The sequence below is a fragment of the Gopherus evgoodei genome, chromosome 5, assembly GCF_007399415.2.
Source record: "Gopherus evgoodei ecotype Sinaloan lineage chromosome 5, rGopEvg1_v1.p, whole genome shotgun sequence".
In the NCBI taxonomy this organism is placed as follows: Eukaryota; Metazoa; Chordata; order Testudines; family Testudinidae; genus Gopherus; species Gopherus evgoodei.
In genome coordinates this window covers 58,029,904-58,057,414 of record NC_044326.1, presented here as the reverse complement: position 1 = coordinate 58,057,414, position 27,511 = coordinate 58,029,904, and the positions used below count along the sequence as shown (strand labels likewise).

Genomic DNA, 27,511 nt, shown 5'->3' with positions numbered 1-27,511 from the left:
CACACACACACACACACACCTTTTTGATCATGAAGAAAAACAGAAAAGATTAATTCCCAAAAATAAGACTGCAATATTACCAAAATTACCAGTTAATCTGCTGGACTAACCAAGGAATACAATTTCCTTAATGATCATGAAGCATCCTATATTCACTAGTCTTGTGAACAGGGAGGTTTGTACAAAAACTATGAAGCATTCGGTGAGAAGATTTCTCATATATTTCACTCCCTAGGGTGCTCGGAGACCAGTACTGACAGGCAAAGCTGAGGACCATCAGAATGTGCAAAATAAAGGAATTTGATTTAATTTTAATCCTTCCAGTCTTAAAGGGTTCCTGTACATTACAAGTTAATTTTATCATACTTTAGCTAATTATAGCATATGATTATTATATTTAAAATATTACAGCTTTTTATTTGTATTCTTTTTAATTACAGTATTATTTGTGATCAACAAGATGCGTGACTTTATGGCCAAGAATCTGTTTTTGAAGGTTAGCCAATTAATATTTACACAGTACATCTAGCCTGCTGCCTTTGATAAAATACGATTGGACTGTAAGCAAACCATTTTACTGTCCTCAGAATTTCACTATCATAATTATTATATGGGAAAAAGAGCAAATACCTGTAATCATGCTTGGTCTCAGCTGTAGTTTTGACTCCATACATAGTAAAAGGTCAAAATCTAATCTTCTTAACACTGTTTAAAACTGTGAGACTATCCATGCTAAGATTTAGTAGGAATGCCAGATTACTTTCATGCTGCATTCATTTTTAACAGATCCAGCAAAACAGCATAACATAATTTAAACCTACAAGTTACTAGATACACATTTTCTTAAAGAAAAAAATTTGCCTGCTGTTTCAAAAAGTTTTGTTCTGTTAGGATAAGCCACCCACCCACATAATTACACCCCCAAAACTGGCTTTGAATTACTACTCTCGTGTTGCTGCTACAAAGATTGAATATTTGCATTCATCAGTTTACCCACTGGGGAAAACATTTTTCCTTCTTTTTTTCTGCATCGGTGCATTATTCTACTAAAATGAAAAATCACTTTTGATACCAGATTTCCACATTTTTCCAAAGTATTACAGAAAAGGGATCTGGTGCAACATGAAAGCAATCTGGAAAATTATAGTAAGTGTCTCTTTATAAAGAGTAATTCCGCATTATAGATTTGTACTTTGAAATACAAAAAAAGATGAATTAAGGCAATTTTTTAGATTCTGAACTATTTGGGGCATGACCATGGCTTCCTATATGTTTGTAAAGCTCTTCAAACAAAAGGGTCCTGACCATGACTATGGCTTGTAGATGTGACAGTATGATAAATAATAAATACATGTTTTAGTCTTGTCTGAATATCTTGGTCTTTGTCATCTTGAGGCAGCCTACCCTCACTTTTCCATGCAAAGCTGACATTACATTGAAATCAGTAGGCTATAATTTGTATTCCAGGTACATTAAGCAATACAAGAGATATGCATCTTGACAACAATGAAAGAGTTAAAAAGAAACAAATAAATCTCCACTTCGAAGTATAAGAACTTCCACAGCTCCTGGAAATATTGCTTTGATACATTCTGTATGTGTGTACGTATACACATATGTAATGGTCCTTGCAAAATATCTGTACCAAAAATGGATTAGTGCCCTTTATGGATGAAGAATGTGTAAAATTTCCTCTTTTTAAAAATCATTTTGAAGTTGCCTTACTGAAGATTTTTCAAAACAAAAACACATTCCCCCTAGTATTTCTAAACAATACATTAATCTTGAACTAAAATTTCCTATACCCAAACCTCACAACAGAGCATAGTCCAATGGCTGAGTTATAAAGACAGTTTTATTCCAGATGCCCCAAAGTAAATAACTGTTTTGTTTGTAACGCAAGAGAAGCCAAACTTAGAACACACAAAAAGTTGCAAGTTCATTGACATCAAAGACATCACCACCACCACGATTGCCATGATTTGGAATTCTTATGCCCTTCAATTAGTCAGCAATTTTATTCCCAACTTACATGCATGAGACGTTAACAAGCAGGCCTTTCTTATAATCCATGCACGTGCATACAAGGTTCAAATCCCAGTTTGAAGAAACCTATGTTTTCAGAGCTTACCAGAGATGACCCCTGCTGTCATGGTGGCAGCAACTGGTGTCTGCCTCTTACTCACTTTGGCAAGAAACCTAAACAGTAAACCATCTCGTGCCATGGCAAACAGAATTCGGGGCAGAGGGAACATAGAGCCGAGAAGACTAGAACAGAAAAATTTAAAGTTCAAATACACATTATTAAAAGCACTGTGTTCTACTGGTAAAGTCAACTAAAACGGGAAGATAGGAAAAGCTTATTTTCATGTTGTTTTGTTCTTTTGAACCTGTACTTCCAAAGCACTTGAGGTTAACACAAAAAAATACACTCTGTGGTAGGAAAAAGGTTATTTTACCTTGAGACAATCATATTTTATTCCTTCAGTCAAAAGCAAACCAAAACTTGCCTGACAGTATTGAATTTCCACATATGCGATGTGTGAAGCAGTGCACCTTTCCTTACAATAATCAACTCTCAGTCTCACCTGCTACTGCACCCGATGACAAAGTAGCAATAACTGGAGTCTTCGTTTTGGAATTGATTTGAGCTAGACATTTGAAAAGCAACCCATCTTCCGCCATAGCATAGATTACACGTGGCATTGGGAAAATGGATCCAAGAAGACTGAGTAAAAAGCAAACACATGCAACATGGCAAAACACATTTCGTGCAAGGTTATATCATAGAAAAGAGAAACAATGCTAATTAATGGCATGTTTCACTGAAAACAAAATGTATGATGGTAAAAATATTATAGACCAAAGATACTACAGTTTGGACACCAATAGATTTATTTTGTTTCTGAAAACCACTAGAAGTTTTGTTCACAATTCTGTAGTAATGCAATTGCTTCACTGGAAACAGTAGTAAAACAGTGAAACAACTTTTGCCATCACTGTCGATCTTGGCATACTAGTGGACCAGGAGGATGGCCCTGGTAACACTAGCTATGCAATTAAGCATTATTGTTCCTTGAAAGATTCTGTCAGTTAGCAACAGTGAATCACACAAGCAGTAACACATTCTGCAGCTCCTTATAACAATGTTAATCAATAGTAACTCGAAGTAAACGCCAAACAGTTTACACTTAACCCTATTATTTCTTTCAGTTAAAGCACCCATAGCCAAGCTACCTTATTATTCTTGGTTTTATTTAGGGACTGAAAGTAAACTATTTATTTTAAACAGTTGATATTTTCAGAATTTGAAAAGCATTTTGAATTACAGATGACTCAAAGCTCCTCCTGTATTTAAAACATTTAAAATTTATTGGGTTTCTTCCCTTCACATCAAAATCATCATACTAACAACCCCCACCAAAACAAATAAAAAACCCACACAGTATAGCCTCTGCAACAGCCATATAACTTCTTAGTCAGCTGAAACCGAGGTTTTACTATACAGCCAGTTTGCCTTTTTTGCTACAGAGAACTGAATACATCACCTACATATATTCAGTGGGTGTGCAGCTTTTATTTTCCGCAGAAGCTAAGCCACTTTAGCACTGCTTGTGAAACGTAGCATTAAAATTAAATGCACGTGCAGCACTACCAATCATTCACACTCTACCTGGTTTTGGTGCTGATTCAGGAAAGCACTGAAGTATCTACTTAAAGTTAGCATGTGCTTAAGTGCCCTTGCCCAATAAAGATGCTTTCCTGAATCAGGGCCAAGAAATCTGAACTTGAAGAATAAGTAATATTTCCATACTGGTATCACCAAAATCTCTATATATTTTTATTGTACTGGCTTTGTAGAAGTTAATTATGCTTCTTCTCATCTTCAGACTGCATTCTGGTAAATAATGGAAATCTATAAATACTGTAAACATTTTAATCTCATATGACATGGCCCAGGAATAGGTAAGTGTTCGGATCAAAGCAATATTCCCAACATATCAGCCTACTACACCACCAAATAAAGGAATTATAAGTAAAAGGGTTTCTTTTAATTAAAAACTTTAAAGTGAGATATTACCCCTCTCAGAATAAACTCGGGTGTTAAAAACTTTAAAATACTTTGGAAGAAAAATTAGGAGATCAATAGTTAAAATGTGGTAACCAATGGTTTTACTTTCTATGTAAAGTTTTCTTCTCCGTTGCTATTTGCTTTGCTCGAGTTTCTATTTAAACATTTGCTTTTATATTTTATGGGAGACAAATAATATAAAAATCATAAAACTGCTAGAATCCACTTCAGGCATCATTATAGAAAATTATAATCCCAAAACTAACTGTACAAACACAAACTTAGTCTACATACACAGGCCTAAGATTCTTTTAGCTTGTCATTTAGAGCTCTTTCCTTTTTTATAATCTCCCACCCCAGAGTTTTTCACTCAATTATTTTCCACAATCAGTATGTTTATCTTCTATACATGACTACTCACGGACTATCTCAATGACATCAAGAGTACTCCTTAAATAGGCAAGCCTGCTTCTTTTTAAACCACTCTAGTAATATACATGAGCTCAGTTAGCAGAAAAGGAGAATATTACGGCTGTTCCTAAATTTAAGTATGAAGACTATTCTATTCTAAATAGGTTCTTATACCACATTACATGTGGGCTATATTATATAGGAAGATGCATGTACTATACATATTAATATATCTCACAATCTAGTCAACTCTTCTAACTAAAATAATATATTTGGTCACACTTTATATGAAGATTACATTTATAGTTTACCAATAGTTATTTATTGATGGATGTTTTCATCAATTGTTATAGAGTCCAATAGGTTGTTTATAATTATGACTTACAATCACAACTCCTCCAGATAGTTTATACTTATCACATACTACTCATGTCTGTAACATGCTTATAATATTTATTAAATGTTAACCCTTAAGAAAATGTACCCTCAATATAAAAAGTGTGACCATACACTGAAATATATTGTATTTTTCAATTATCTTATTTTCCAATAAAATTAGTAGTTTTTTCTTCTTTACCTTGTGGACAAAGCACAGAGGGATCCCACTGCTACAATATACTTTGCAGGACCCCATCCAACATATTCAAATGCTACAGGAAGAGGACTTTTCTCGTCTAGAAGGTAGTATGGCATCATAAGAGTCAAAGCTGCTGAAACACCGAAATAGGCCATAAAACAGACAAGCAGGGAAGTCACAATTCCAATAGGTATAGCTTTCTGAGGATTCCTGACTTCTTCCCCTATGGAGGAAAAACAAACAAACACTCTTACTCATCTAGGAAAACTTCTGCATTTTTTACTTCAATGTGCATCAACACACAGAAAAAGGTAAGTTCTACAGTCTAAATATTAAGAATAATAGCTTGAATATTCCATATAGAGTAAAATCAATGATACAGTATGTAACCCAGGACTTTGTAGTCAGCGATAGCACAAAAAATTAAGCAAAATGACATTATATACGGAATTTTATCTATATATATATAGATAAAATTCATATATAATGTCATATATATAAATAAAATACATATTTTACTTTAGAGAGGCCAAAATCTAGAATTTTCTACTTATCAATACAATTCGTCTTAGAAAGTTGCTCTGAAATGTCCCTAGCCTCTGTTTGCTAGAAGCTGGGAATAGGTGACAGGGGATGGACTACTCGATGATTACCTGTTCTGTTCATTCCCTCTGGGACACCTGGTATTGGCCACTGTTGGAAGACAGAATACTGGGCTAGATGGACCATTGGTCTGACCCGGTATGGCCATTCTTATGTTCTCTGCGAACTGCCTGCACCATACCGAGGATAAGTAAGTTGTTTATCTTTTACTGTGTTGAGCTTCATAAGTATTAAGTTCACATTAGTCTAAAAGAAGCTCTAAGGAATATGCAGCCTCTGAGTTTGTTTTTTTTAAAGCTACGATGAAGCTAGTTTTAAATAAATAAATAAATAAATAAATAAATAAAGGCAAGATGCCTGCCATATCGGCTTAGCAGAAAGAACTTGTGCTGATCAGTTTCCACACTCTGCCATTGCCATCGTAGCTAACTGCAGGCAAAGAGAATTTTATTCACACCGTAACTGTGTTTTTCTGTGGAATGAGAAAGCCACATTCAGGAGTGATCTCAGTCTCTTTCTAGACATGGTGACAGAATTTAAGAGCAGAGATAGACAGATACAGAGGCAGAGAGGGAAGAAGAGTAGGATATATATAGTTACACAGTTTGACCACCAACTTTTTACTTCAAATATATATATATACAGAGAGAGAGAGAGAGAGAGAGAGAGAGAGAAACCTCATCTTACCAGTTGTTGCAATGCAATCAAATCCCACAAAAGCATAAAAACATGTTGCAGCACCAGCCAATGTTCCTGTAAAACCATATGGCATAAAACCACCGGCCCCAAATATGCTTGTCACGTTCTTATAGGAAGAATAATTTCTATAGAAAATTGAAATACAACAGAAAAAAAGGCATTTTTAATTTGCGGCAGAAGAAATGCAGAGTATTCTCAGGATAAGGATCCTTTTACAAAACTCTCAGTACAAACTATCTTTGTATGACATTTGAGATAAAGATCGTCTATCACCAGATACTCATTAACAACAGAAAAAAAATGGATCATCAAATAAACATTATAAACTCTGGTCCTGCTCCCATTGGAACTAATGGCAAAACACCCATTGACTTTAATGGTACAGGATCAGGTCCAATATCTTCTTGTTAATCACATCCTCTACTGCAGTTAAATAGCTATCTTTAAAAATATACACCGATAGCTTCCCAGATGGCTAAGGCTGAGATTACTAAAAGGCAAAAAAGTAATTAGTATAAAATTTAATTCTGTTTCAGGACACAAGTCTACATTTCCCAACAAAACAGTAAATCTAAACCTGTTGCTTCAATGCATAGGATACCAGAGATGCATGTACAGCAGGAGCTATCATCAGAAGCTGCTTAAAGTAGGACCAAGAAAAATGGAAGAAAATTGACAGATGAAAAGAAAAAAAAAACAATTACCCTGTTTGTGTTGTGAGGTTTATGAGAGATTCTTCACTTATTTTCCAGTTGTGAGCATCTCCTTTCACAAAGCCAGAAATCATAACAAAGAGGAGAACCAAGATATTAACAGCAGTGAAGATCTTATTCACCCATGCAGATTCTTTTACTCCAAAAGACAGAAGACCTATGAAATACAAGAGGGGTTTTTAAAGAATTAACATCTTCTTTAGGGAGTAAAATAGCATCTTTAATAATGTATACATGCTAACTTGACTAATACCAATTGTAGTATTACGTTAATGATACTAGATCTATGGCTTTTAGGTGTAAGTACTAGGTTAATGAGCATTTCAACATGATAAGCACTGTATAAAACTGTAAAATAGAGATTATTTTTAATCCTCTCTCCCTCCAAAGTTTGATGACTGTCTTCTTGACTGACATTAATTCCATTTCTTATCCAGCAGGCAAAAAATATATATGGGAAGTGTAGCATACTTCTTTCCTGTGCCCCCAGTCCATACGTCTATGTGTAGGATATAGTCTTGCAAGCATGTGTGTGAGTTAGCAAAAAAGAGAGACGTTCTCTCTCTCTCTAATTATTTGAATTCTCTGTCTACAGTACATATGGTTCAGGACCTGGCACCATGCAGATTTTTAGAATCTCATGTAGAATAGTAAAAAAAATTAAATTTAGAATTTTTGATAAAATAAAAGTCATACATTTTAAATGCATGTTTTTTCTTCCATGTTTTGACCAGTTCTAATCTAATTTTATCAGTGCACATCCCAGCGCTGTCCCTAATTCCTAGAATAATGGGGCCATCCCATAGGTCAATCGTTTTCAATCTTTTTTTTCATTTATGGACCCCTAAAACATTTTGAATGGAGGTGCGGACCCTTTTGGAAATCTTAGACATAGTCTGCAGATCCTCAAGGATGCATGGACCGCAGGCTGAAAACCACTGATACAGATTATCAAAATAATTAAAGGACACCCATTAATTCTGCTCCTAAACAACTCTGATTTAGAGAGTTTCTTGATCTTTTGTATTGTTGTGCAAATCAGGATATAAAATAAATTTCTCTCTATATAGCAGACTATTCTGTTTGCACAATCTGAACATTTTTCAGGGGAGTCCCTGCTGTGAAGTTAAACAGGGGACAGTTGAAGTCTAGTCTCTAGTTTAGCAGAATACAAGATGACAAATGGGGATGCAGAAACATGAAATACAGTAGAAAAATCTCACATCATTTCTCTGTGAAAAAAATGCCACACCTATATGCTTTTCCTCATTATTTAAAGATTAATTCTGAAAACGTTAAGCCTATCAAGATAATGTCTAAATGAAATTTCTGATTCTGTTAATGCAACATAAGACATGTTCTCAAAAACTTAGGAACTATCATAGGAGCTGCTCAAGTTTTCTTTGTTGGTGGTATTTTTATTGGCAGAAGAAGTAAATTGTTTTGTAGACCTTTACATCTCCCTCTTACCCCACCCCCCCAAAAGAAAGAAGTTTCTCAATGGACCTAAAATGATATGAAATCCAGCATACAAAATGTCTTAAAAATGAATCTCTATCTGTAGAAAGAAAACATGAAGGAACAGGTTACCATGGACTATTCATTTGGACAATAAAAATAAAAAAGTGTGAGTGGGGATCTTCACAAATGTCTCCTGCTCCCATGGAAGGCCATTCTCACAGTAAGAGACCTGAGCAATTGGCTAGTGTGCTATAAAGTAGGGTATGATAGTATTCATGAAACACCTGTCACTTTGCCACTCCCACAGCTGCAACTTTGCTTAGCACTGACACCAGTGAACTGCGTCTGGCACTACCTGAACTGCAGGACACCCCCAGATTCGAGTGTTCCTCCTCCTTTCTCAGTGGCAGAGATCTGCAAAGTTATTTTATTGCTGGTTCAACTGTTCTGGGGAAAGTGACTTGAGGGCAGAAGAGGAAACAAATGGAAAGGGAAAGGGAAGGAGATAAGTGATGTTTAAGACAAAGAGAATGACAACAGGGTTTGGAAGAACAGAAGACACAAAGAGAGAATGCAAACGAAGAGGGGGATAGAGAGAAAGAAAAACAGTGGCCTGGCAGCTACTACCTAACTTTAAGAAGCAGTGTTTTTTGATTGATTGACAACATCTGGGAGGCCCACTCCAGATGAAGACTGGTAAGCAAACAGAAGAAAATATAGATAAGTGGAAACGTTAACAAAAACAAACAAAAAAAAAAAACCAGGCATCATTCCTTTCATCATTGAAACTCTCTTAATTAAAGACTTTTCCAGAATTTGTCTCTCTCAGCAGCAGTTGGCCATCATCCAAGTTAGAATTATTATTGCTACTAATTAAATTTCTTCTCTTTGCATTTCTCACACTCTCTTGTCTTCCCCATTTCAGGCTCAATCAGTTGTACTGCTTAATTTTCTCTGCACTCCCTAGGATGCTAAGAGGACCAACTTTAAAAAAAAAACACACAAAAATATGGATTCTAGAAATTTCTTCCTACCAGAGCATTCAAATCTGGGTCATTCAACTTCCAGCAGCTGGAACTGTGTATGCATTAAAAGGGAGCCCCAATTTCTTGTCTTCTTGAGAGCTGTTTGACCACAAGACAGCCCTGATTCTCATCACTAAGGTTCACTAGATGAACAGTTACTAGAAGACTGAAGGAAGGAGGAAGCTATCCAAGACTGTCGCAAACCGTGTAAACATAAAATTGGTATTCTTGACATTTTTAGCTGTTACAAACAATGTGATTTTGTTCTTTCCTGTTACTCTGGACAAATAAAAAGGCAGACAATGTTTTATTTACCAGGGTTAAAAGTCTGGAATTATTACTCCAGACTTCTCGCTAGATTTTTTTATATGGTTGTCTCCCCCTCCCCCCCTTTTCCTACCCCTTTTTCTTCTTGATCTTCTTCCTCTTCCAGGACCCAAACTGTAATCTTTCCTCCAGGCCATACTCTTTTGGCAATGTCTTAGTACGAGAGTAAAAACTGAACTGTAAATGCAACTGTCTGATTTCCATTCCATAGATCAGCAGTCATGATGGCTACTAGTGTCTGCTCAGAAGGAAACAGTAGGCAGTGCTCTGTGGCCACTAGCAAAAAGGCTAAGCATTCTCTACAGTTCTCTTCTCAGCAGCAGCATGCATGTCTTTTGAACCAATTCAAATCACCCAATATAACACGGCTCAAAAAATGAAATTCGATAGGGGGATTTTGAGTATGCTGAGTGGGCTTCATGAAATGAAGTGCTTGGCTATTCCCAAATAGAAATTCAACTGGAAAAGAATTTTCAAGGGACTGTAGCAATTGTAACAACTAATTTGAAACAAAAAGAGATGCATATAATTTAAAAAATAGGTTATTAGCTTGTTAAACCTGCAGAAATTCACTGTACATGACTCACAGCGAGAGGTACCGGTAGCTGAGTGGGAAGAAATAACCTTATGATTTACTGTTCTGTAAATACTCGCCTTTATTTATTTCCTTAGCCTCATTGTCAGACCAAACCCCTGTTTTCTTCCTCATGACCAAGTTTTATTTTAATTTGCAATGAAAATTATTCCTATACAATTTATATACAAAGAAAGGGGGAATTTTTTAGAGCCGGGTGATCTAAACAGTAAATGGCTAAATGACACTTGATGATATTCAGACAATGATTGTCATCCTATTACCTCCATTGCAGTCTGACTCCATAATGCTACAATTCCAATAACTGCTGATAATGTCAGTAATTCACAATCAGAGGAAAAACATTTACAAGACTCAAAACTACTGCTGCTTGAAAATTAGTCCCAACTAGTTTCCAAACTGAAAACTATCCTTTCCTCAGGGCTCTGATTCATTTTTTGCTGCTTGCGTACGGCAAAGGCAAACACGCTGCTGTTCATTTTTGTCAACACCCTCAAAAGCTTCTGGGTAAAATTTCCAAAAATACTTAATTGATTTAGGAGACAAAGCTCAGTGAAACTTAAACTTTAAGTGTCTACATCTCTGTTGAAAATAGGACACTTCTGAAAATTTTATCTTCTATCATCTTCTATTAAAAGTAAATAATGATTAAGACAGAGAACATTAATGCATCAAAAATGCACGCTTACCCACATAAGCAAAATCCTGACATTATTGTAACCTTTATCCTCTCTTCCCTCGATATTATTCTTATTTTTTTAGACCTGGTCTACATGAGAAATTTTCACCAGTCATGCCACCCCGTGCATACACTCTTATTCTAGTTTGAAAATAAAAGTGTCCTCACAGGGGATCATAGCAATAAAACTACACTGGTTTAAATTCATGTTAGCTTATGCAGTCTAACTTTCCAGTGCAGACAAACCTTTAGTTTACTGGTTGAGCCAAGTATCTATTTTGACTGCTAACTCTCCAGGGCGTGGGCTGAGTCGTCTATCTATCAAGTACCTAGCATACTTTTGATGCAAATAAATAATAACAAATACTATCATTCTCCATATGCACGCTGTTTCATATGCCGCATCATCAAAACATGAGTGACCTTCTCTTATGCACAATAGCCACTCTGAATGTAAAAACTAGCCATGTTTATTTTTATTTCTGAGGGAACCAGACTCTCATGGAAACAAACTATGGTTAATGGTTTAGTTGTCTAGTGCCAGTGGCTGGGATTTCCTTTTGTAAAGTGATGCATTAGCAAAGATGTAATAGAAATAAAGTGATTTATTGTTGTCAAAAGAAAAACCCAGTTAATTTTACCAGTGCCCACTAGTATCAAGGAGTACTGGAAAGTAGTAACCTAACAGCACGAAGAAACAATCTATCCATTCTCCAGACTTGAAGTGCTGAAGGTTCACATGGGCTGGATGGATGGACTGTGCTTATGTCTTGGAGTTGCCTATTAGCTGACACAAATCCTAGCCTGTATAATTCTTTTGAAGACTGGAAGTGGGAAAAAGTTAAGTTGTATTAAAGAAATAGTTTGTGAGGAAAAGATTAAATGAAAAGTTAAGTCAAATATCCACCTTTAAAACAACCAAAAAAACAAAAAAACAAAAACCAAATGCTGTTTAGTTATTCTCTTATTGGCCTTTCTACATTACGGATTTTACACAAAAGTTCTCATAGCTGATTACCTCATGACTTAGATGAAGTTAAAAAAATGTGTGTATATATTTGCTTCTGATTGATAGAGAGACTATATCAATGTTCTGTATGCATTTATACTTCTCTAAAATATAAACAGTATCTTGATAGGACAAAACATTAGAACTATAATTCATCCTTTTTTATTGCTTGTATACAGATAGGTGCAGAATCTGTTCTCTCCCTCCAATACATTTTCTATTATTAGTCACCATGACATTCCTAATGTAAAGAGATTTCTACTTCTTACCTGCCAGAAGCAATATCAGACATACTGCAAAGAAGTCTGGATACTCTGCTAGACCAGAAAAATCCATTCTGAAGTAGGTTCTGAAAAACTGACCAATTTGTTTTCCAAGGAGTTCATCAAAGGTGCCACTCCACGCTCTTGCTACACTGGATGTACCTTCATAAAATAAAAAAAATAAATAAATAGGATTTTGCACAAACATAATGGTACAACAGTTAGTACTATAGAAATAACATGTTGCTATTTGTATTTAGGAAGATACAATTATTGTTAAACAAGTGGTCTTTTTCTCTATAGATTTTATTATAGAAATTCATATCTACAAAATTATAGTATAATATATTAAGCTACAATAACAATATCTTAATTTACTGCATTAGAAGAGTTCAGGTAAACTCTTCTATAATAGCTAACTTTGATAGTATAATAATCAATAATAATTTTTCATTTAGAGTACTTTTCATTATATTGTTTCACCATATTATACTTTTATTTAATCCTAAAACATTCTGAAAATTACAACTGATATAAAATTAACTTCTCTCTGTGCTGGAGTGCAGCCACTTATAAGGTGAAACATGGTATGTCTTTAGCAATGCACAGCAATACCACACAACAGTTTAGGACAGGAGTTGAAGAATAATTTTTCCAGCTTGAATTACAGAAGTTTTAGTAGGCAGAATGAAATTACTAGAGTTTGCATTTAGCCAGCATGCAAAGGTTAATCCCCAGCTCTTGAAAAAACATTACAGGACCACATGCAATCAAGACCACATTTTTATATCACTCTCAAAAAGCAACATCCCCATCAGCAGAGTGTCCCCTAATATAATACTTGGATGTACTGGGTGAGCTGTGATATAAGCCATGGTCCTGCAATTGAACCTGCACAGGCGGATATGTTCACTCACACAGAACATCATTAACTTAATTGACTCTGTGCTGGTGTACCCTTGCCTGTGAAAAGCCTCAGTTGCAGGATCACAGTACTGGAAGGAAGCATGATACTTGAGTCACAAATATCACTTCTTCCACTCTTCCTGACTTACTAAGGTGTCTCTCTGAATCTCTCCAATCCAAGCACTGACATTTCCCGGTCCCAATTAGCTTTATATATGATGGGATATCAGCCCAAAGCTGGAATGTCTGCAGGACACTACATCACTGATGGAGTTACATCAATTGATACTTACATTTCACGATTTGTTTTCAAGTGTAGTTCTACACTGATGGCACTGTCCCTAGATCTATTACCTGTTTGTATCCAGAAACATTTATACTTACTGCTTTTACTCCAGCTAGCCCTGCGGAGCAAACACAGCAATGAGAAACTGAATTAGGTTCTATTTCTTCTTTTAAAAGCAGCAAAGAATCCTGTGGCACCTTATAGACTAACAGACGTTTTGGAGCATGAGCTTTCGTGGGTGAATATCAGATGCATGCATCTGAGAAAGTGGGTATTCACCCACGAAAGCTCATGCTCCAAAAGGTCTGTTAGTCTATAAGGTGCCACAGGATTCTTTGCTGCTTTTACAGATCCAGACTAACACGGCTACCCTCTGATACTATTTCTTCTTTTGCATCATCAGCAGAATTGTCTGCCACTATTTTCCACTTAGGTACACTTGTTTAAGCTCTTGAAGAGAACTGGTTTGCAAAGGCATCACAAAGTACCTATTTTGGCTTGAAGAAGCTTTATTAGAGGGGATGATGTATGAGAAGGAAATAACCCAGCTTGACTATCAGATGCCAGAGTGTGTCTGAAGTAGTAGCAGTTAAGAAAATAAAAGAAAGAGCCCAAACCTACATTTTATTTCTAGTTTTCCCAGTCACCCCATCAGTTTTACACTGGTCTCCCAAACTTACCTATAACGTATGATAAAATGAGATTCCAGCCAGTGATAAAAGCCCACAGTTCACCAACAGTTACATAAGTATACAAATATGCAGAACCAGTCTTGGGAACACGAGCACCAAACTCAGCATAGCAAAGACCTGCCATCACAGATGCCAAGGCAGCAATGAGGAAAGAAATAACAATACTAGGTCCAGAATCTGCTTTTGCGACTTCTCCAGCAAGTACATAGACACCAGCACCAAGAGTGCTTCCCACTCCCAGAGCGATAAGGTCCACAGTGGATAAACATCGGCATAGCTTGGAATCCTCAAGACTGTCCACAGTGACAATTTTTCTTCGCAACAGACACCGAACAAATGACAGAACTGGTCCACAGGGTATCATTTTGGATGTAGAACTAGAAAAATAAAATAGGTCATTAAAAAACATAGAAGGCATAATATAAACAAACTGCCACAATTTAACCTTCCAAAAGCCACTTTACTGATGGATAATACATTTTGCATTTAAACAAAATTGTGGATCATTAGCAATAAATTATCCAGAAATTTCTCCCTACCTCCTCTTTTCATTGCTTTGTTAGATTCAGTTTACTTTCTGACTTAGCTGATTGACTGGAAATGTAAAATACACTAGATGACAACTGATTGTGATTACAGTTTTAATTAACTTTAAAAATAAAACCCTAAAAGATGAGAGTCTGCAAGCTAATAACACTTTAGAAAGATTTTATGATGACACAAAAGATACAACAGTGGTTTTGGTATCTGAAGACAAGGAGAAAGATGGTTAAAGAAATATTAATTGTCTGAATGTGATTCAACACACCCTCCTTACAAGATAAGATCACATTCATGCATATACACTGTTCCATGAAAGTAAAGAGAATTAGTGATTTCTCAACAAAACAGAAGAGGTAGCAACCTTCTCCCACTTTTGTTTTCAGCTCCCACACTCTTTTCAGAAAATTTCCATCATATTTAAACCTTAAGGTAAAATGAGAGCAAATAACTTATACTTTATTATTCATGGTTTGCCCTCAACCTTCCATACAACAAAATCAAAGCAGACAGCCACTATCATATCACACAGCCTGTAAGCTGCTTTACCAATGACATAATTAGGAGCAGGAGCAGCACCAATATTCTTAAGGATTTTGTATTTTCAGATTCATGGCTACAAATATCAATCTTTTATAAAAACTATTTTGATGGAGCCAGGGCAATTCACGATTAGATTCATACTACCACTATAAGGTGGGTGCATAACTGGCTGGATAACCATACTCAGAGAGTAGTTATTAATGGCTCCCAATCCTGCTGGAAAGGTATAACAAGTGGGGTTCCGCAGGGGTCTGTTTTGGGACCGGCTCTGTTCAATATCTTCATCAACGATTTAGATGTTGGCATAGAAAGTACGCTTGTTAAGTTTGCGGATGATACCAAACTGGGAGGGACTGCAACTGCTTTGGAGGACAGGGTCAAAATTCAAAATGATCTGGACAAATTGGAGAAATGGTCTGAGGTAAACAGGATGAAGTTCAATAAAGATAAATGCAAAGTGCTCCACTTAGGAATGAACAATCAGTTTCACACATACAGAATGGGAAGAGACTGTCTAGGAAGGAGTATGGCAGAAAGAGATCTAGGGGTCATAGCGGACCACAAGCTTAATATGAATCAACAGTGTGATACTGTTGCAAAAAAAGCAAATGTGATTCTGGGATGCATTAACAAGTGTGTTGTAAACAAGACACGAGAAGTCATTCTTCCGCTTTACTCTGCGCTGGTTAGGCCTCAACTGGAGTATTGTGTCCAGTTCTGGGCACCGCATTTCAAGAAAGATGTGGAGAAATTGGAGAAGGTCCAGAGAAGAGCAACAAGAATGATTAAAGGTCTTGAGAACATGACCTATGAAGGAAGGCTGAAGGAATTGGGTTTGTTTAGTTTGGAAAAGAGAAGACTGAGAGGGGACATGATAGCAGTTTTCAGATATCTAAAAGGGTGTCATCAGGAGGAGGGAGAAAACTTGTTCACCTTAGCCTCCAATGATAGAACAAGAAGCAATGGGCTTAAACTGCAGCAAGAGAGATTTAGGTTGGACATTAGGAAAAAGTTCCTAACTGTCAGGTTGGTTAAACACTGGAATAAATTGCCTAGGGAGGTTGTAGAATCTCCATCTCTGGAGATATTTAAGAGTAGGTTAGATAAATGTCTTTTAGGGATGGTCTAGACAGTATTTGGTCCTGCCATGAGGGCAGGGGACTGGACTCGATGACCTCTCGAGGTCTCTTCCAGTCCTAGAGTCTATGAGTACAAGGAATTTGCTTTTAAAGTTCACTTTAGTGAAAGCAGTTTAATGTCAATTTTTGGACGGTTTCTTTCTCTCCCTTCTATCAACAGCATCCCAAAAAGTAATTAATTCTGGAATATGACCAAAGAATTTAACCTTGTAATTATCTAATGAAGATTTAAAAAAACACAATAAAAATATGTATTTATCATACAGTAACTGTGGTTCTTCAAGATGTTGTGGTCAGTATGGATCACACTGCAGGTTTGCATGCACGAGATTGGATTGTTTTGAACAGCAATGTCTGTCGGTGCAATGCACATGCCCCGTTCCTCCTCATGCTCCTATGCCTGGGCATTAAAGGTGGAACAGCCCCACGCTTCCCTCTCTTCCCTCACAATTCAAACTCCTTGTTGCCAAGAACTCCAAAAACAGAGAAGAGCAGGTAGTGGGGATCTAGAAGAACCAAGTGTTAGGATACAGATATTCAGGCCTGTCTGTAAAGGCCTATACTTTAAGAATTTAGGTATACGTTTATCATTAGGTAGTTACAGAGGTATAAAAAAGAATCAAAATCAGTGTCTGCCTGTATAGGGCCTTTTTCTCACTGTGACAGTCTGAGGCCCTGTTCTTAGGCTAACTATATCCTTTTCTTTTCTTTCTTTTTCTCTGTTTACTTAATTTGCTGCTCACAGCCTGTACTTTAAACTGACCTGACAGGCTCAATTACGTGTCAATGTGGATCTCACTATAAGGAACTGGAAGGCTGTATCCCTTCAGGATGGTGGGAACAAGGAGTTTCAGCTGCATCAGTTAAATAGTGGTTGTAGTTTGGTATCCTGAATTTGACATCTGCTCTACCCAGGAGTGTCGGAACCTTGGTAGAAGTGGGGGTGCCATGAGATCCTGCCCCCTGCTCCTCTCATCCCCTCAAGGCCTTGCCCCCGAGCCAGGCAGGAAGCCAGAGCTGGGCAGTGTTAAGAGCCACCCAGGAAGCCCAGGCCGCTGTGGAGAGCCCCAGAACTTCCACCTGCCAAGGGCAGGGGGCCAGGGGGCCCAAGAGCAGTCCATACCTGGTGTCCCCTCCCCCTGGGATGCTGTCCAGGGCTCCCCACAGTGGCCTGCGCTCCCTGAGCAGCTCTTACACCCAGCTCCGACTTCCAGCCTGGCCCAGGGGTGGGGCCTCATGGGGAAGAGGCAGAACAGGGGCAAGGCCACAGAGAGGGGCTGGGTCTCATGGCGAGGGGGGTTAACGCCCACCTTAGCCCACCCCACCGAGAAGAGGCTGGCACTGCTGGCAGGAGCTGTACTTTGCAGCAGGGGAGCTGATCACCCTATCACCACTCCACCCCTGCCCAAGGCTTGCAGTTTGGGGGGAAATGCAGCCCCCTGTCCCCAAACTATACCCATGTTTAAAAGTGGGTGAGCCTGGCCCCCGGCGCCTGCAGTTCTGGCACCCTTGGCTTTACTCACTAAGTTCAATGCATAATGCTTGATAAAGGTCAGTGGATTACTCCATGTTGCTGCCTGGCAGCTCTCAGAAATTGGCACAGTTCTGAAAGAAGCAGAGGTACAACAGAGTTCAAGCATCAAGGCTCAGCAACCAACTGGTAACTAGGCAAGAGATATCATGATATCAATTTTGATATCCTCTGCAAGGAAGCTTAACCTTTAGAATGCCCGGATGTGGCTATAAACAGATGAGGTGACGGTTTTTGTCAATGTAATAATGCAGCATCCTGGGCATATGTAGTGTGTGCAATTTCTTTACTTCCTGTGCCAAATGTGGTTTCAGGAAGAAAACTGGTAGGTTGATGGACTGGTTTAGAAGAAATTCTGAGACCCACTTAGGAATGAATGTCAGGTGAGGTCGCAGCACTTCCTTGTCCCTCTGGAATGTAATATAGGGGGTTCAGCTACCAACTTCCAAAGATCACTCTCCCTCCTGGGTGAAGGGATCTTTGTGAAATACCATTGAGAAGGAATACACCAGCATTCAGGAAGAGGAATATATCTCCTTGTTGAAGGGCAGTGCCAAGGGATGGTATGGGGCTGGTACTGGCTGCCTCTTTGGTATTGAGGACACCTCCAGACACTGCTATTCCAAAAAAATCCAATCTTGTGCACATGAGATGCATATGAGCCCATGATGGGATGCACACTAACATATACTCAATGAAGAAATGTACATTTGGAAAAAACGTTGCAACTCGAATGTAAATTGCTTTGCAAACTAATTACAGCATACATGTCCATCACTGCATCAACCACTGAAAGGCAGTTATATGTGGGACAGAAAACAAACGCTGTTTAACAGCATGTAGCAACAAAAATACAAGATATAAGTGAAGAAAAAATGCATATGACTTTAGGCAAAGCATGGTAGGGAGAATACACTTGATCAAGTTGAAGTTTGGCCTTCACATTGAAACTAATCACAACTAAAGTACCAAAGGATCTTTAGTGACCATTCGTCACAAGTAGTCAGAAGCTCTGTTTTAACTGTTACCCAGAAAGACTTGCCTATATGAATTGTTTGTGTGTAGAAAGCTGGGGTGTCCATCTACCACACAGAGCCTGGTGCACACTAAAAGTTCCATGGTGTGCTCTGATCTTCCTTGCTGTGAAATGGAAATAGACAGAAGTGCTCTGGAATACTGCTGCTGTGCATTACAAGTCCTGTACTGTACTTAGTCTGATCTATTCTCATTTCAAAGTGGGGTAGAGCAAAGATAATTATGGCACTTTTAGTGAATAGCAGCAAGTCACACAGACTGTTATTGTGTGGCTGGCTAACACAACACAGATTTACACCACAGCTTGCCACGGACTAACTGTTCCTACAGACATGCCTTAATATAGCACCTCCAACCAGACCAGTTTAAAAAACATACTGAGGCACTGATTCAGTACCAGGGTGGATAAAAATCAATGTGTTTTTTTTTAAATAAATAAAATAGCTCAAAGATATCTCATCATGGAACAGGGATTATAAATTCTAATTCTCTATAGTATGAGACAATATATTCATGTAATGTTTAAGAAAAGTTTTGTAAATGAATTCCAATAATTCGTGGATTAGGGACCCAATTTTATGGGGTTCCAGGAGCTTTTGTATAAATTATTTAGGTTACTCTTTTTTATCTACCCAATGGACTCAGCCTAGAAGATACCATCAGAGATGCTTAGTTAGTTTTAAATAAATAAATAATATATAGAGGTGAGAAATAACAGACCTCAACCCTACTGTAAATTTGTGTACACAGAGTCAAACCCCTTACCTCTCTCTAAAAGTGCAAAGTTTCAAAAAGTTCAGTGAATAGAAGATTGTTGGGGGCAGAATAGATCTGGACAAGGAGAGAAAGTCTGGAGATAAATGTGAGGAGGCAGGGACAGGCAGTAGAAACAAAAGTGAAACAGTTTGAGCAGCACATTCCAGAAGTCTTGAGGTCTTTCTGAGTGTAGCCTTCATTGATTTGAGATCTACCATACCATTCTCTCACTAGAAGGGAAAACCTATAATTGCAGCAGGCCATAAAAGAGACCCAGTTTGGGAATATTTGAATGAAGTTTCTCTACCTGTGGGTAAGACAGGCATGGATGCAAAATGCAAACAGTGCAACAAAGAAATGCAAGGCCTGGTCGTCCGAACAAAACAACATCATGAGAAGTGTTCCTTCTCAGGAGGAAGCTGTGTTGAAGATGATGAAAGGAACATGTCTGAACATGCAGGATCTTCAGGTTGGTAAACTTTTTCATTTCATACTTCTTTCTTAAGGACGGCCTGTCTTCCATCTAGACTATTCTTGAATTCTCATGTTTGAGCAAAAAATGTAGTTGTTACTCTATGGTATTATCATTTTAGATATGGCTGTAATAAAAAATAAATAGGCAGATCTTCCTTTTACAATTTCACCTTTAAAGTAGTACTGAGTGTCACTGAATGCAATGAGAAATACTAAATGAGCAGTATGGTAATAATAATTAAATAACTGCATTGACTTATTTTGTTTAAGAGATTCCATCCTCTACATAGAGGGTTCTGAAGACAATCCACCTTCAAGATCACCATCATTTTCTATAGTTCAGAGTTATCTGCCAATGATAGTGTTAGTCACATCATGTATGTCATATAGTCACAGTATATCACCTGTGGCAAAAAGAAAAAGAAAAAATCTCCATCATCCAGAAACACCATAGATAAGTTTGTAGTAAGAACCAGCAGATTGCAAAAAGAGGTAACTGATGAAAAAATTACCCAGTTTGTTTATGCAACAAACTCTCCTTTCCGTATGACTGAGAACCCACACTTCATTAACATGGTTCAGTCATTAAGACCAGGATATTAGTCCACCCAACAGAGCAGATGTCACAGGCAAATTTCTGAATAAAGTGTATGAAAGAGAAATTGAGCAGTGTGCAAAAAGGTCTAGAGGGTAAATTGTTAACCTGAGTCTTGATGGGAGGAGCAACGTCCACAATGATCCTGTTGTATGCGCTTGTGTGACAACAGAAGAAGGGAATGTCTTCCTTACAGAAACAATTGATACATCAGGAAATGCACACACAGCACGATACTTACAAGAAGCTATAACAAACTGAAAAAAAATTCAAATGTCTAGTACGCAGCTTGGTCAAAGACAATGCTGCAAATGTATCCAAGATGAGAACAAATTTAAGAGAAAGTGAAGAGAATCCCAACCTAATAACATATGGTTGCAGTGCTCATTTGATGCATTTCCTAGCCAAAGACTTCAGTGTTCCAGAAATAAAGGTTAATGTTGTTGAAATTGAAAAAAAACTTCCGTAACAACCACTTTGCAGCAGCTGCTCTGAAAAAAATGGGAGGAACCAAGCTAAATCTATCACAAGATGTGCGATGGAACTCAGTTGTGAACTGTTTTGAGCACTATATCAAGAACTGGCCTAATCTGATTCTGTGAACAAAATCGTGAAAAAATAGATGGCACTGTCACAGCCAAAGTTCTCAACACTGGGCTTAAGAGAATGGTTGAACACATGCTGAGTACCTTGAAGCCTATTTCTGTAGCCTTGAACGGAATGCGGGGAAATAGCTGTTTTATTGCTGACGCGCTGAAATTTGGAAGGAACTGAGTGAGATCTTAAAAAGAGAACTATGCAATGACAGAGTTAAATTGCAAGCGTTAAAAAAAAACACATGGGACAAGCACTATCTCAAGCTCATTTTCTTGCAAATATTCTCAATACTCAGTACCAGGGTCAAACCTTAACTGCTGAAGCAGAGGAGTTGGCTATGACGTGGACATCCAGCAATCATCCCTCCATAATGCTGACTATAATAAACTTCAGAGCTAAGGGTGAACCATTAAAGAAATATATATTTGCTGATGATGTTTTAAAGAAAAAGTCACACCAGTAAACTGGTGGAAGTCACTTAAGCACTTGGGCCTTGGCTACACTGGCACTTTACAGCGCTGCAACTTTCTCACTCAGAGGTGTGAAAAAACACACCCCTGAGCGCAGCAAGTTACAGCGCTGGCACCGCGACCACACTTGCACTTCAAAGCGCTGCCGCAGGAGCGCTCCTGTGGCAGCGTTTTGGAGTTTCGAGTGTAGCCAAGCCCTTGGATTCAGAGACTGTTGAAGTGATAATCTCACTTTTAACAGCAGTAGTTTCTTCTGCCGCTGTAGAAAGACTGTTTTCTTCCTTTGGACTAATTCATTCCAAATTGAGAAGTTGTTCAGAACCTGAAAAAGCAGGAAAGCTTTTCTTTTCCAGATTATGAACAAACAAGAAAATGAAGGTGAAGATGACTGAGTTAGCTGCAGAAGCCAATAGTTTAAGTTTCTCATGTTGACCTGGCTGACATAGTCGATTTAATTTTTAAATATATATATAAAGGTGTCTCTGCTGGAAAAATTCTTACGTCATCCATAATACATATAAAAACAAAAACAAACCTGATTTTTAAAAACTTGAATGTTTAAACTAATTTCAAAAATTCAAATGCTTGTTTTGTTAAACTATTATATGTTTGCTGTTGAAGAAAAAAAACCAGAATACATAACATTGTTGTTTTATTTAAGTAAAACATTTTACTTAAATGTCTGTCTGGTGATGTTGTCCTCCTAAAATACAGCATGGCAAGAAAATCCTCCAAATATTAATAATTAACCTGTGGAACTGGAGATCGTTCACCTGCCAATGACTTCATAAATATCTGCTTCAATTACCTTTGGTAAATGAAATAACCAAACAATCATTCAATTTTCTGATACAGCTGTAAAACTAATCTGAAAAGTTTTCAAAATAAATCACTTAAAAATATATATAGTGTGTACCTTCCAAAAATGAAACCTACATCTGAGTTGTGAAGAATATGTATTAAGGTTATATAACAACCAACAAGAATGCAATTTATGTAGAAATCAATGATTAAATCAAGTCTTCCTGACTAGTGAACAGGGTGGATTTGATTTAAATTAATCAGTACTGACTGTCACCTACTGAATCACTAATACAACCTTCTGCAGCACTCTGGCTGAAGGGTATCTCCCATCTAAATTCTTGCTTCAGTCTGCCCCTGTTTAGCATATAAGAGTAGACAAGATCACTGTTGGAGGCATTTCGACAAGCCCATTGTGGATGACTTAAGAATTTTTCTAGCAGAGACACGTTTATCACAATTACTATATAAATGCAATTGAGTTACACTGTAAAAGCCAAATCCCAAGCCTCCAGCAGGTGTAAGGCACACATCAGTCAATCGTTCACTCCTATCGGGCACCACATTAGGCTGACCCATTTTGAGAATGGATGGTTTGATGTGGAAGAGTATACTAGTGAGCTCTAAGCTCAAAAAAGCAGCCCCTGCTCCCATAAGCAGCCCTCTGTAGAACCTGTTTTCCCTACCCTCTTTCTTCAGGCAGGGACCTAAGGAGGTTACTGAAGCCCTGGGAGGAGAGCTGCCATGGAGGGGAGAGAATGAGACCAGGATGTATCCCATAACATGCTTCTTCCTAGTGATGTTGGAGCGGTTAGGAGGAGCCCCCCGATTCCTTTTCCAATTGATTTCTATCAGAAAGAAATCAGAAGGAAAAAAACCCTCAAACACTGCAACCTGATGGTCTTTAGCCTTTTGGATAACTGCTCTGAAGTATGCCAAAGGGTATGCTGTAAGAGGTAAACAGCCTCTTAAATGCTTTGCTGCTGACTGTCACGCACATTTCTTTCCAGGCACTATCTTCTAGGGTCCTGGGGACAGGGGTGGGTGGCTGCGTAGTTGTTATGCTGTTAGCACTGAGGGAGCATGTTTCTGGTGTCTTTTCCAAAATGGTCATTGAAAGACCCTTTCTTCTATAGGCTTCCAATCCCTCCCCATCAGATGACCTCTCTTGTCAGCCTCAAACCCCATCAGGTGATCATTGTGGCCCACCAGGTGCTTTGTTATTTGGTCAACATCCATGGAGAGTCCAGACTTGAAAAGCTGGTTTATCCTGGGTGACAGCCAGCTCTTTGTCCCAGGGTGCTTCCATCTGAATGGGTGATCATTAAGGTTTATCAATCATCCATTATTAGTCCTCTGCTAGGTGCAAGATTTTCTCCTGACACCTCTTGTGTGTTTCAGCTATATTTGGGGGCTACAGAACAAGCTTATAATCAAAATGGTGCTTAGAAAACAAACTGGAGTTTGTAATTTGATATATGGAGAGAGTACACAGAGAGCTCATAATACGAAAAAATTCATGACTTGTACCTAGGCAGATACCTAAACTGTCACAGTACTCATGGGATACAGAGTCCCCTTCCACAAAGTCTCCATACAGCTCTTAAATAGGTTTGACACTTCCACAGACATGTAAAGTGTTTCAGGACTTGGTCTTGATTTTGTTGCAAAACTTCATAAATAACTGAAAAAAATCAATAGGTGTATATGGACAGAGTCTGTATGTCTACAGAAAAACAATTTAATCTACCTTTTACATTGTAATCTCTGCCTTCACTCTGAGAAATAAAATTTGCTTTAAATACATAACATAAAAATTACAAATCACTGCCCAGTCTGGGGGTGGCAGAAGACACACCTTTCACTTTAATTACTGTTCTGTGGAAGGCTCTTGAAATATTTCATCCTGAGTTTTGCATTTTTTTAAACTATAATATAAATGACAAAAATATTTACTGTACAAAGCAAACACTATGAGCAATCCAAAACGTGATTTTATTGTTAACATATATGCTTAAGTATTCCAGGAGAAATCTATTTTCAAGAGGTTTTTTGGTACCTTTATTTGTTGTTAAAACATATTTTGCTGACTTCATATTATTTTGCAGTACTGCATCTGATAGGCCATTTTTTAAAAAAGAAAGTAGTGTTCATACATGTTCAAACATGTTGTTTTACAGACCCCAATGCCCCTGGAATATTCAGAATGGTAAGAAATATGGAAACCTTCACCAGATAAAAATATAATCCTTCCTCAGCCTCTGTTTCCTTCAAAAAACCTGCAACAAATTGTACCAATAGGTTTCTCCAATAATACCAGCTCTCCTTATAACTTACTGCCATCTTCAGTTAATTTGGCTTAATTCAATTTTAGCACTGATTTGTCTTTCCTAGCATGAGAATGTTTAACTTTGGTTTTTTTCATCTTCTATGAAATTAAGAGAACAAAAATTTGAAAGTTGCAAAAACATGAGACTAACGTATCAATGCATATTTTATATGAACTGTACTTTTAATTTTGTGCATTATAAATGCTGATACTATGAATAAGAACCTCATAGAAGTTGTTAATATTGAAAAAAAAAGAAAAACCAATGTAATGATATTTAAGAAAAGCAAGACAACAGAACAAATGTCTAAATACTTAGCCTCCTTCAAACAGAAATGGTCTTTGTTTAGGTTAATGTGGAAACCATCTCTATTTGATTAACAGGTTGGAAAGGAGATCAGTATGGCATCTAGTTAGAGAAGTATTAGCAGTTAATACTTTAAGGTATGATATATTTATCACAGGTCTTGCTTTTCAAAAGCATATACAATTTTAGTAATTTGTTTTAATTTATGTGATAATCCCCAATCTCTTCAGGATATTAAAAATCTTCATGTGTACTGAAACTGACTTTTTTTAAAAAAGAGTTTCTTAGCATGAAACTTTATTACTAACCTTCTGGTTCAATGCAACTTTTTGTTGGACAAGCTTCTGCCTTTCTTATAAATAAGTCCTGCAGTTCTGTATCCTTAAATGTGAGCAGCAACAGTTCTATATGATTTTACCAAACTAGCTGCTTTAAAACTGTGGGTTAGGTGGGAGCTGCTGGTTCCTGGGGGTGGTGGCACAGTAATCACAGGTGATTGGATGATAGAAAGCTGACTGGGCTATTTACCCAGCAGGGGGGAAAAAACTATGTTACTGCTGTTCAATTTAAATCATATTCATTATAGCCACAAAGTGAAATCTGTTTTAGCTTCTTTTTCATATTTAAACACACACACACACATACATGCACATAATTGGTGTTAAGGCCTGAATGGGCATTTTTGTCCATCACTAATGGATAGGGACTTGCATTACTTTAAAGATGTTTGCATTAAAAAAAAAGCACCTAAACATTCTCTGCCCTACTGGGGAAGGGACATATCTTCAGATTTCATATTTGCAGTCCTTATAAAAGGAAGATCCAGCATTACAGTACTATTATAAAGCACTCACAAACCCAGTCTTCAAACCCACACAATCTAATGCTGAAATGTTTAAAATGTGTCTGCATTAGTTGAAGTAATTATTAAAAAAAAAAACAACTGAAATCACCCCTTTGAAAACAGTGTTGTAATAAAATAAGGAGTACAACTAGAGAGTATACCCAGTTCTGCTGAATTGTGATAGAGACATGCAGTACAGCACATTCTCCTACATATGGTTTGAAATATGAAAGTGCTAAGGACTGTAATTAGAATAACAGTCCAAATATTCCTGTGACATGACCAATAAGCAAGGCTCAGTTTGTTAAAAATTATCTTCCAGAATGAACTAAATTGAAAAGTATAGCAGTTTTATTGCTTCCAATGACAGACAAAAAATAATCTATGAACAATACAACCCCTACACACCAAACCCCAAACGCTGTAACATTTTTATTCAACTTTTTACACTGTTGTTTTTGTAGTGCATCGTGTCACTACACTTCTCATAATGAAGAGCGCTCTAGATTGTGTACATCCCGAGGTGAAGATACCCTATCTCAGAGTGCACCATCTGAGATACACCATCTCAGAGTGCAGGACCTTCCAGGACCTTCCTGATGCTTCAACTAGCCTGCTCTTGAGGCCTGTGTAGAGAAGGAGACAGGGCCATACTCCTCCTCTTCCCATGCTTGTGGGGATAGTTTGCATCCCCAAGTGGGACCAGTCCCTCTGCTCCCTATATGCAGAGTCTGCAGTTATGTAAGATGGGGTTATGGAAAGCCCCTCAAGCCTTACCTTCTGTTCCTACACACAAGAGCCAGAAACAACCTGGTCTGAAGAAGTGGGTATTCACCCACGAAAGCTCATGCTCCAAAACGTCTGTTAGTTTACAAGGTGTCACAGGATTCTTTGCTGCTTTTACAGACTAACACGGCTACCCCTCTGATACTCAACCTGGCCTTAGCCATTCTAAGTAAGTCCCAATCCTGGAGCCAAGGCAACTGATTGAAGATACATGATCCACTTATGTAGAACAATATTGCAGGCCTGGGGCTCAAGACACCATTTCCCATATCAACATAGGATATTCCTTTATAAAAGTAAAAAAGGGGTAAAGGATTTTTATTCTGGAAAGAAAACAAGAACCTCTTTAAACTTCTGTAGATATTAATACTTTGCGCGTCACCCCTACCACCCCTACTCCATCCTTGCCAACTTGAGCTCTGCCTTCCTCCCATTTACTGTTCTCT

General features: G+C 37.7%; 1 protein-coding gene across 3 annotated transcripts in view; it reads right to left on the bottom strand.

Annotated features, from left to right (window-relative positions):
• Nucleotides 1-27,511, bottom strand: part of SLC7A2 (solute carrier family 7 member 2) — a 115,311-nt gene that overhangs the window by 12,604 nt on the left and 75,196 nt on the right. For 2 of the 3 annotated variants that reach the window (XM_030565109.1, XM_030565108.1), the window contains exons 2-7: nucleotides 14,307-14,695; nucleotides 12,441-12,596; nucleotides 7,067-7,232; nucleotides 6,351-6,487; nucleotides 5,061-5,283; nucleotides 2,589-2,728 (exon numbers count right to left, since the gene is read on the bottom strand). In XM_030565109.1, the coding sequence (XP_030420969.1) occupies nucleotides 2,589-2,728; nucleotides 5,061-5,283; nucleotides 6,351-6,487; nucleotides 7,067-7,232; nucleotides 12,441-12,596; nucleotides 14,307-14,682 (1,198 nt within the window). In that variant the 5' untranslated portion in view covers nucleotides 14,683-14,695. Of the gene's footprint in view, nucleotides 1-2,131; nucleotides 2,269-2,588; nucleotides 2,729-5,060; nucleotides 5,284-6,350; nucleotides 6,488-7,066; nucleotides 7,233-12,440; nucleotides 12,597-14,306; nucleotides 14,696-27,511 lie in introns of all 3 variants that reach the window. The other variant, XM_030565110.1, reaches the window with a different exon arrangement.